This window comes from Chinchilla lanigera, unplaced genomic scaffold, assembly GCF_000276665.1.
Source record: "Chinchilla lanigera isolate Chin_1 unplaced genomic scaffold, ChiLan1.0 scaffold00016, whole genome shotgun sequence".
NCBI lineage: Eukaryota > Metazoa > Chordata > Mammalia > Rodentia > Chinchillidae > Chinchilla > Chinchilla lanigera.
Window position 1 is genome coordinate 12,262,264 of NW_004955417.1, and position 11,446 is coordinate 12,273,709.

An 11,446-nucleotide genomic window follows, 5' to 3' on the forward strand; every position below is an offset into this window, starting at 1 on the left:
TTTTTGAGAAGTGAGCTCCCTGGCAACCCACTTTTGGGTCCTCTCCTGTGTCTCAGGAGCTATCTCTCCAAGTTTTCCTACTCTTAACCTCTGCTGTTCCTTAGAATTCATTCTTTGATTTTGGGGAACACAAACTCAGCTCATCTGACATCTAGAAGGTTGGGAGTTACATTTCTCCTATATCATGTGGAGGTCCTGTATCACGGTGACAAAATATACCCAAGAGAAAGAGCACTAACACTAGAAAGATTTTCAGGGCCAACAGTGCCGATAAGAAAACTGTCACGTCAGGAGGTAGGCGCTGTAGTTCAGTGACAAGTGAACCCCTCAACAAAGGTGACTATAGCAGGAGAGAATCAGACGGCCATGACAGATGTAGAGGGGAGAATCCACACGATAAAGTGCTACATCAGCGCTAACCAGTAAGGGGAGAAGCAAGAACTAAGGAAGACCCCTAACAGTTTCTAGTAGAACAAAGATTTCTTTCCTCTCAACCACAATCAGTGCTCCAAAACATGGGGAGAAGTGGGGAGAGAAGGGGGTGACAAAATATAAGCTGCTTCTTTGGTAAGGCAGGATTTATCATATCCCCAAACCACATGTATGAAAAAAATGGAAGCATGATAACAGACTTATCAGAGAAGAGAAAGGAGGAACTAAAATGCCTGCAAAAGAAAATTCTGACAAGTGGCAAACTAACTAGAACAGGTTAAGCTGAAATGCTTCAAGTTTCAGATTTGAATTTTCAGATTAAGTGTTCACATTGTAGTCTACACAAATATTCCAACATCTGAAAAACACAACAATCTGAAACACTTCTGGACCCAAGCATTTTAGATAAGAGATACTCAACCTGTACCATGAAACTCAAAATGCTCAGAAATGGGCATCCCTAGAGACCTGAAAGATTAGAGCTGAGTTCACGCTGAAAACGGGCTGAGGTGCAACTTTTTTTTTTTTAGAGAACTCAGGCTTCCTCACCCACCTCCCAAAGTCCCTTACCTATTCTGTTTCTCTCAATCCCCCAGGAGAAAGGAGGTTCATCATTGGGAAAATCATGTAGGAGAAGTACCAGACTCAGACGTAATGAGAAAAGCAAAGTTTGCAAATAAGGTGCTTAATTATAAGACAACTAAATGAAAGTGTGCAAGAGATCAACCCAATGGTTGCCTTTTAACTATCCAGCTCCAAGTATAAACTACAAGTCAACAAGCTAAGATAGTTATGGAACAGGTCTAGAGGGAAATTACCCAAATCAGGACAATGGGCTCCAGGAGTCAGTGGGCAGTGTGGCAAGTGGGAACAGCGCACTGTGGAGCAACAGAGTGACACAGTATCTGACTCGGCAGACTAAAAAATTGTCCTGAGAGGTCACTGGAAGGTGTGTGTCAGCTTAACTCCTGACACAAGGAAAATAATCAAATGAAAAACAAGGCAATTACTAACTCCAGGAAAACAAAAAATTGTACAGGGAAAAAAATTAATAGTACACTTCTGGTTAAGAATACTAACAATATTATACTCCAAATATGATCGTTGATTAATGATTTCTCAAAAAATTATACCTATTGAGAGAACTGAGGACAACTTGGGAAAGGTCTGTGTGTACCTATCAGAGATCAACTAATGCCTAACACTGATGAAGCAATAGCACTGTAAACAATTGCTTTAAAAATATGGAGATGAAGTACAAACTGGAAGAGTGAGAAAAGTTCAGTCTTTTCCTCTGGGGAACAGGGTGCACAGTCAAGAGATGGCTTTTCACTACAGGTCTTTTCACACTGTTAAGATTTTTGCTCTTGTGAACAAACTACTGTGATAAGAATAAAATGCTAATTTTAAAAGTTGGACAAAAAAAAAAAGAGTGCACTCAAGAAATACGCATAGATCAGTCAAACTTACCCAGAAGCACTAACTTCTGCAGAGTCTCAGAATGATCTACATAGTCTTGAAGTGTGAATGAAGCTGGGGGCAATGGAGGGTCTGCAGTAATCTGAATAGCTTCCTCCTCAGAAATCAGCTGCAGTGGAGACAATGCAGGCAAATCGTCCAGTTCTTTTTGAGGTCAGCCATGTGGAAAGAGAGAAGCAAGTCAGGTCCCTAATGTACACACTTAAAACTGTTTCTACAAACCTCTGTGTCTTTTGCTGGTTAAAGCGTGGGGTCATTTCAAAATTAAAAGCTTAAGAAGTTCAAAAAAATTTCACCTTCTAAGAGGTAAGAGTAAGATAAGTTTGTGGGTGAAATTTCATTTTTCATCAGCAGATAAGATCGACTGCTCTTCACACCCATTTTTTCTTTTGGTATGGAAGTATGAATCGTGGACCTTTAACCTGAGCTACATCCCCAGCCCTTTTGAAGTTATTTTTATTTTGAAACAAGGTCTTGCTAAATTGCTGGGGCTGAGTTTAAACTTGCAGTCCTCCTGGCTCACCTTCCCAAAGTGCTGGGATTACAGGTGTGTACCACCACGCCCTGCTCCTTCATGTGAGAGACTCAGTCTATCATGGTTTGTTATCTTGGCCAAAAGTGGGTATTTCAACAGCCTGAATTGCAAGGTTAAAGTCATGACATCCTGAAAATGCTTTGTTTTCAACCCATCTCCTCCTCCTCCTCCTAAGTTATTCTCAGCTGCCTTTAAGAGAAAGTCGGTTTCCATCATCTGCAGTACTTTGCTAAGAGACTGCTCTCTCCTACAGACTCCACTCTATGGTTTTGATTTATTAAAACACAGTATAAGCCAGGCGTGGTGGCGCGTACCTGTAATCCCGCACTCAGGAGGCTGAGGCAGTAGGATCAATGTGAGTTCAAGACGAGTCTAAACTACACAGGGAGACCTTGTCTCAAAGAAATTTAAAAAAAACAAAACAATATTGTAACTTAAGAAATCACAATTGTGATCTTTTGTTGTTTTTTGCCTCAAACTGTTACCTACCCTTCCTCATTTTTCATAGCCAGCCTTTTGTCCTGCCTCTCCTTCCAGCTAGCTTAGCAGCTAGCTAGCTTTCTTTCTTTTCATTCATCTTCTACTCAGCCAAATATTATCCCATTTGTGGTGAAATACTAGACTCCTACACTAGGAAACAGGAAAGAGAGGGCTGACTAAAAACCAAGACATGGGAATTTTTCATGGTGATGTAATGGTTCCATTTTTTTTTTATTATGTTGACTGTAAAAATTCATAGAACTTAGGCCTGAAAAGACAGATTTTACCTGATGTGCATTATACTCTAACAAATCTAATTCATAACAGAAGAAAAAATTTAAATAATCTAAAGAACGATCCATTTAGGAAGTGTTATATACAGCTATAAGACAATCATATATATTAACCTACAAAGATCTCAGTAAATACAGCAAATGTATAACAGAACTAAATGAATAGAACCAGCGTTGTTCCTTTTCTTGCCTGGTACAAAATACAACCTGAAATGGGCTAGCAGAATGTAAACAAGTTGTTTAAATCACCAAATAGGAGAAAGAGGGACTACTTGGCTGAAAGCTCAGAATTACCTTCTAGAGACAGCTCAGAATCAAAGCTGGGTATCTTTTGCGTCTTCTCTGTCTGCTCACTCACCGCAGGAAGCAGAGTGCTTTGGGCAGAATTACTCTCTTGCCCACTTGAGTTGGTAGACTGGGAACTATTCCATAAGGAGGAAGTTCTGTAAGTCTTATATCCCCACTGGAGAAAGTAATTATCTGAGGACAGCTGTGGCAGAGCACAAAAGCCATTTAACAATGTTTTTCCTGGTCTGGGAAAACGTTTTGTGAATCGTGTAGCATTAATGAAGCTCCTCAAATTAATTGAGCTGAACCATCTGGGTATCTGTTGGGCTAATAAGGCCATTTTTCTTAAAGTCATCTACAAAGAAAAAGTACAACTGTCAAAAGGAGAGAAATTCAATTTACTTAAATGTTCAAAACAATGTTCGCACAACAAAAAGATAAATTGGAAATTATTTTTTGTAAATGACAGTGTTGAAGTAAATTTAGATGATAAAAGTAATGAAATTTTCTTAAATACAGGAAAAGCCAGAAGCAAGGCAGCCAACGGACAAAACCTTCTAAACTGGAAAAATGAGGCTGTGCTTTACAGTTTGAAAACAAAAAACACAATCATTGGTGAAAGAAAAGCATTTAAAACAAAAATCTATAAATGTTCAAATTACAATTGATCTAAGTCCTGTTAATTTAATTAATCACTTAAGGAAAACAACACAATGATGCAATGATTAAGTGTACTTGGAATTTGGTTTGAAGGGCATTTAAGGGGTATACTGCTGATCAAAATAATACTGAATTATTCAAATGAATTTTATGCATATAAATTAGTCACAAAATAAAGGGAAGCCACTCTATCTCACATGAACTGTCACAATATTATAGAACAGTCAAGGCTGGTTCTTGATTATTCCTCATATAAAGCTGTTTTTCAAAAGAAAATTGAATAAAACTAGTTTTGTCAAATTCTGTTTTACTGTAGGAAATAAGAAAAAGAACAGCCATCAAAGAAAAGGTCAAAATAGCAAACAGGGAAAAGAATAAGCAACCAGCAATGCATAATTGTGTATGATGCCTGAAAACATAGCTGTTTTGAACAAACAGGCTATTGCTATTTCAATCTCTAGGAATATGAAAGAATTGTGTACTTTTCTAGCTAATTAGAATGGGAAATTTAATGCATATGACCTGGCTAACCAGGTTAAACAAGCTAACCATATGAAACATGGCATGGAATCCAGCATAGGCTAAACCGTCAATAAATATTAGCCCTTATTATTACTGACTTGCCAGCCAAATACAATTAATTCTATGAATTAACTGTATTTTGTATATTAATTCTATATATTAACTGTATTTTTGCACAAAACTTCCTGCTTTGTTTTCCTGCTTAGTGAATTCAAATTGTTTTATCCCCTGAATTAAGTTAAATACTTCAGGGCTTACTCTCTTAGAGATTTGCAGCTCTGGGAAGTTTGCTGAAAGAGATTTATAAAAGTGAAAAATCTTTCCGGGCATGGTAGTACACGCCCCTAATCTCAGCACTTGGGAGGCTGAGGCAGGAGGATCGCTTGGAGTTCAAGGCCAGCCTCAACTACATAGCAAGACTCTGTCTCAAAAAGACAAAAACTTAAATGAAACAAAAAAAGTGAAAATCTCACTTTCATCCTGAAGTAATCTTAGGAAATATTCACAACAAACTTGTGGGATAGGTGAGTTTTGTTAAATTTTGGTAAGAAATGAGTCCCCCAGAATGTCAGATCTTCCCTCAAGCCTCCTCTACTCTGCACAGGCTCCCAAGTAAGATGTCAGTTATGTTATCCTGCCAAGACCGAGAAAGGCTCAATAATCATTCTTCATTGCTAGAGATAGAACTCAGGGCCATGAGCTGTAGGACTGAGCTACACTCCCAGCCCCCAAATACCTTTAGAAAAGGTTAAAGGTACAAGACATGATTTTGGGGTCCCTATCAACAGTTTTTTAACTTCCAAGTTTGTCTACACATTTAGTCCTACTTCAAAGGAAAATCCTGCAATTCCAAATTCACTCTGGAGTCTCTCCAGAATCAGTATTCCAAAATGGGTAAGAAGGTAAGGCATTTGCAGATTAAGTCTGGCGCGAGTGGTGAAGCTCACCTATTGAGCTCACCATTCTGGGAGGCTGAGGCAGGAAGATCGCAAATTCCAGCAAACCTGGACAACTCAGCAACTTAGGGAGGCCTGGTCTCAAAAAGGGGCTGGGGGTGTAACTCACCGTGAAGGCCCTGGGTTTAATCCTAAGTACTTTAAAAAAAAAAAAAAAAAAGACAACAAAACATTACACTCCATTAAAATATCGTACAGCATTCTCAACTGTGTGTCCAGTCCTTCGTTAGGAAGGGGAGCCAGCATGGGAACGGACTGTCTTCCAAGTTTGAAGATTTCTACCTCCGTAACTGTAAGTCAATTTAGAAGCCACGGGAGACGAAGAGGCGGCACCGTAATAAAGGGCTCCCCTCTGCGGTCGCCCCAGGGCCTTTCCATCCAGTCCTTAGGGTCTCCCGCGGAGAACTTCCGCAGGAAGCCAGCTGACACCCAGGGCTCCGTTCCGCGCCCTTCCAGAGCCGCTCTCAAACAAGCATGGCCGCGCGTGGGCCCCGCGGGCAGCGAAACACACGAGGCAAACCCAAGCCCGGTGGACGGGCCCCCAGGCCCCAAAGAGCGCGCGAAACCCGAGCGCGGGCGGGGGGGGGCCTCGCCCTCGCTTTACCTGTCGCGAAGCCCGCGCTCCCGGATCCGCGCGGCCGTCCCGCGTCCCCGCCGCGCGCCCGTCCTCCCTCCGGCAGGCTCCGCGCTGCGCTCCCAGCCCACGTGAGCCGCGCTCCGCGTGGACGAGACCATTCTGCGGCCACGCGGGGGGGGGCGCGGCGGACTGCGCGACGACGGGGACGGAGCCGGCCGGGTGTTACAGTGCCCTCGCTCCCGGCTGTGTTCCTCTTCGAGCCTCGGGCCGCGCGCCTGTGGAGGCTGGTGGAGTGCCCATAGATGACTGCGCCAGGCCCCCGCCGGAACCCCGCCGGCGTCCCCCTCAGGCCGGGCCGCGGTGGTGGCGTCACGACCCCGCCCTCCCGCACTGCACTCCCAGCGCGCTCAGTCTCTGCCCGGCGTCAGACCCAGCCCGCTGCCGGCCTCGTGCCTGCCGCGGCTCGTCTCCCCAGCGGTCCCAGCCCCCGTGGGCCGGGACCGCTGCCTCCGCGGCAGCACGGGGAGGCGGGCCATGGCGGCCTGCGTGGGGAGCCGGACCCTGAGCAAGGATGATGTGAACTACAAGATGCATTTCCGGATGATCAACGAGCAGCAAGTGGAGGACATCACCATCGACTTCTTCTACCGGCCGCACACCATCACCCTGCTCAGCTTCACCATCGTCAGCCTCATGTACTTCGCCTTCACCAGGTGAGGAGGTGGCGGGGAGCGGGCCGGCTGCGCCTCACACACACAAACACCCGCAGACCCGCCGCCCACGCGGCTCTGCATCCGCCGGGGTTCCCCAGGACGCCCAGCCTGCGCCCCAGCCCCCCCACCCTACTTCCGATTACCACCTGTCTGTCCCGCGCCCCGGTTACCCCAGGAGCACTCGCGGGTCACCTAGCACTACCCCTCCCCGCGCGCGCCTTCGCGCACCGCCTTCGGCATCGCTCCATGCGCGTCACCACGCGGCGCCCTCCTCTGCAACCCCTTCAGCCCCGTGCGTTCCCAGGGTGCGTTTCCAGCACACCGCACGAATCGTCTCGTGTGCACCACTTGCAGCGCACTACACGCACAGAGTAACCCAATTCACAGAGCTTACACGCACCAGATACAGGCCCGGGACACATCCTAGGTCTCTTCCCCTAGAACTCCGCACGCACGCCCGTGTGAGGTGTGCCACCGGGTGTTTCCCGTGCAGCGCCTCCCTTAGGCATTGCAGACAAATCGTCCAGCTTAACCCTTCCCCCAGCCTCGAACGCTAGAGTCTGTAGACAGCACACACTGCCATCACGACCGATCTTTCCTAAAACCTCCTGTGCACATTGTACACGGGCAGTAGCCCCAGCACACGTCACAAGTGCGCACCTAGCCCGTTCATCATCTAATATGCAGGTCGAATGAGATCCTGCCAGGCGGTTATAATGGTGCCTGGTGCCTTGTAAATGCTGTATGTGTTAAAACGCGCAAACCTCACACTACGTAACAACTCTTTTCCCCAAATATACACTCTCACACGCTCAGAGCACTTCAGATCCGTCCAGGTTCACAGGGGCTGACCAGCCCAACTCTGGAACACACACGCCATGTGACTAAACCCCTGAGCCTGTGGCCCCTCAGCCTAACCAGGGAGTTAACTGATCCCTCTTCCTAACAACACATACACACACCCTGGTTCTGATTTAAAACAGCTTATGTTTTCCGAATGAAGCCCTTCAAAGGAAGGAAAGTCATACCAGCTATGTTATTATAGCTTGAAAGATCAACCTAGGTAGCCGTATTTTGGAGCTAGACAGTTGGTTTCAAAACTGGCAGTGTTTTTAGTTAAGTTACTTAGCCTTGTTCTGAGTGTCAGAGTCCACCCTTATAAAATGGGGATAAAATGTGCATTCGTCCCCTATGAAGTTATGAAGACTCATGATTGTGTATGAATAAAATGAATGGAATATCTACTACAGGAAGCCTAAGTAATACCAGTTTTCTCCTGATACTTTTTTCAGTGCTCAGGGGTGCTCATTCAGGGTCAAGAGAAGATGTGTAGAGGTATATTGGATGGTCATAAGTATTGAGGAAACCTGGGTGTTTAGTGGAAGGGAGGGTAAAGAATACTAAATGTATTGTAACATAAAGGATAGCATTGTACAACAAAGACTAAATTGTCCCATCACACATATATACAACACAAGTACCAGTGGTGCTCCCTGGGGCATTACTGCAATTTTTCAGATTTTTGTAAAATCAGTAACCTCCCACACTACACACTCCCTACCTCCATAATCCTTTTGACTCTTAATTCCTATTATTTGTTAATTTGTATGAGTCACCTAAAGATGCAAACAAGCATAAGTAACAATTACTCTTTAATAACTGAGGGGTACTGCTTCGGTATTATTATTGTAAAGTCTGCCAGTACTAGGCAGGCCAAACCTTTCTATAGTATCTAGTCAGTTGTATTTCTAGCCTTGGAGAGAAGTCACTCTGACTCTAGTTGTGGTTACATTCAGTACTTCATCATGTCACCTGATTATATCATTCGTGGCCACTTAATTTTCCTAAAGCTTAGTTTCTTTTTCTGTATGTAAAATACTGACATCTCATAGGATTGTCTGCCATTAAGACAATTCATTAAGAGAATTAAGTTCATCTTTTTTAGGTAATTTGTGTTTAGTTCAGTACATGGCAGATAGTAGGTATTTAATAAACATTGGTTATTATGTGATTTTATCATACACTAATACATCCAAATTACATTTCTTATTGAATGAGGATATAGGTAGCTATTTGAGAAGAAAGGAGAAAAACATTGGAAAGATGGAGATTATATATCATCCATACTTGTTTCACGTTAACCTCCATTTAATCTCATCCTATATGTGAGGTTCACAACAATGGGATAAATGAGATTTCTTTGTAAATGGGAAAAGCCCAGTAATTAAATCTTGAGAACCATGAATGAGCAATTTATTTCAACTTTTTATCTTTAATAATAATGTAGGCTTTTTCTTTTTTGTCTTCCTTTTTTTTGTACTGGCGATCAAACTCAGGATCTTATGCTTGACAGGCAGGCACTGGTGCCACTGAGGTATCTCCCCAGCCCAGCAGGCCCTTTGTTAGTAGATCTTCCATTCTCTTTTAATAGAGAAAGTCACATTTTTCTGAAATTTCTTTTTCATGCCGTATTCGGCCAAGGCAGCTGATAAATTGCAGCAATGAAAGTGTAAGAAATTAATCTGAATTTTAACAGCTTGTCAAAAGTAATAGAAAAATCATAATCTGAACCTGAAGCTATGTTCTTTTCCAAAAATTAAGTTTTATTTCTTACGCTGATTTCATAAAGAGACAAATCATGTAATGAGAAATGAATTCATAACAAGTCTCACCTTATAAAATCTTAAGCACCATCAATAAAATTAGTCATTACTATATCCTTTTCTAATGATTTGTGACACTTTTAAGTGGGATATTATAACAGTAGTGTTGTCTTTCTCTATAAAGATTGAAAGTAGTAACTTCTTAAAATGATTCCATCTACACTCTCTTGTAATGACCATCAGTAGCACCTTATTTTATCCAAATTTTTAGTTAGATAACTGTGCAGTACAGTCCTTTTGGTAAAGCTTTAAAATTGTGCTTTAAAGTTTATCTTGCAAAAACTAGTTGTCTAAGAGACTGGGAGAATACTTTGGAGATGTCATATTGCCAGTCATATATTGTCATATTGTATGAGAGATACTACATACCTGGGTAAGGCCACATGCCAGAGACCTAGCAAGAATTTAGGATTTCAAAGGATTGGATCCTTGTGCCTGAGTCCGAGTTGAGTTTGGAATCTGTAAGAGGGGCCGAGTGGGAGATTCTTCAGTCATTGGCGGTGTGCTCTTGGAAGGTAGTACTTATGCAGTCCTCCAGAACTTCACCAGAATGTTATGTATGGATCATGCCCTCTCCCTCCTGTTCTCTCTGGCCCAAGCCTGAGATACAGTCACACAAACTTCCACCAGTGCTGTCCACAACATGACAAAGCAACCCTCCCCATAGAGCCAGTGCTATGCCATTTGAACTTTCAACTCCTGTATTAATCAGCTTTCCTGCTTCTAGGACAAAATAACCAACACCCATAACTTAAAGGAGGAAAAGTTTAATTTGGCTTATAGTTTCAGAGGTTTGGCCTGATTCCAAGGCAGAAACAGGATGACCGAGGGGCATGCTGGGACAAAGTGGCTGGGAAGCAAAGCAGAGGGGAAGACCATCAGTAATAGGTATATCCTCCAAAAACACACAACCAGTGACCCCCTTCCTCTAGCTGGGCTCCCCTCCTAACAGCACAGTGAATTTACAGAAGATCATAGCACCCCATGACCCAATCACCTTTTCAAGAGTTGCTTAATCCTGTGAGGTTGACAATAAAGAAAATGGCACACCCCCTCAAACTATGACCTAAGTCAACCTCTTCTTCATTAAGTAGCCCGTGTTGAATATTTCATTATACTGACTTGAAGCTGACTGATACAGATAGCAACCAGGCCAGTCAGTGGTGAACCACCGTGCTTCCTCGCCCCATCCCTGTCACCACCATTGAAAGTGTCAAGTGCTATCTGATCATTTCCTAGGATTTAAAGAATGTTATTTTACCACATTCTAGAATAAGTAATTTTTTTAAATAAAGTACATGCTTAGGCATATGTTTATAAATTTGTTCAGCCAAAGTAGGGTAGGGAAATGACTTGTCTCCACCTCAGAGTGTAATAATTACTGAGTGCCCTCATATTTACTCTGCTTTTGGAGGTGGGTAAAATACTGGAATGGGCTTAGTTATAAAAAACTTGAGCTTTCCATTTGAAAACATAAAAATCTACTAGATCACATCAATGGAAGTCCACCCGACTTTAAGAGGCACTGCCACTAAACAGCGACGCCCACCTCTGTTACCTCTTGTCCAGCAGAAAGGGGTCCCTGCCTAGAGGAGAAAGCCTTCCTGCAAATCCCTGTACCAAGTGGTTATCAATTTGTCTAGGCAGACTTTCTCTTGGATGTGGAATTTGGGAGCCAGGCAAGGGCAGAGAAATCGATAGATGTTTATTTTATTTTTATGTGTTTGTTGCTATTGGTTTTTACTTCATTTCTATTACTGACTTTGGAAGTCCAGTTTATCCTTTTTTCATTAGACTATATTTCTGACTTCATGTATGGTTCTCTTATGGGTCTTAGCAAGCCTTCCA

General features: G+C 43.1%; 2 protein-coding genes across 2 annotated transcripts in view; one reads left to right on the forward strand and one right to left on the reverse strand.

The window, feature by feature from the left end:
* Window positions 1–6,309, reverse strand: part of Mterf3 (mitochondrial transcription termination factor 3) — a 35,676-nt gene extending 29,367 nt beyond the window's left edge. Inside the window, exons 1-3 of the mRNA XM_013512781.1 lie at window positions 6,250–6,309; window positions 3,514–3,862; window positions 1,903–2,055 (exon numbers count right to left, since the gene is read on the reverse strand). Of these exons, the coding sequence (XP_013368235.1) occupies window positions 1,903–2,055; window positions 3,514–3,862 (502 nt within the window). The 5' untranslated portion in view covers window positions 6,250–6,309. The remainder of the gene's footprint in view (window positions 1–1,902; window positions 2,056–3,513; window positions 3,863–6,249) is intronic.
* Window positions 6,310–6,644: 335 nt separating this feature from the next.
* The window catches only part of Ptdss1 (phosphatidylserine synthase 1), a 58,220-nt gene continuing 53,418 nt past the window's right edge, over window positions 6,645–11,446 (forward strand). Inside the window, exon 1 of the mRNA XM_005381833.2 lies at window positions 6,645–6,935. Coding sequence (XP_005381890.1) covers window positions 6,757–6,935 — 179 coding nt within the window. The 5' untranslated portion in view covers window positions 6,645–6,756. The remainder of the gene's footprint in view (window positions 6,936–11,446) is intronic.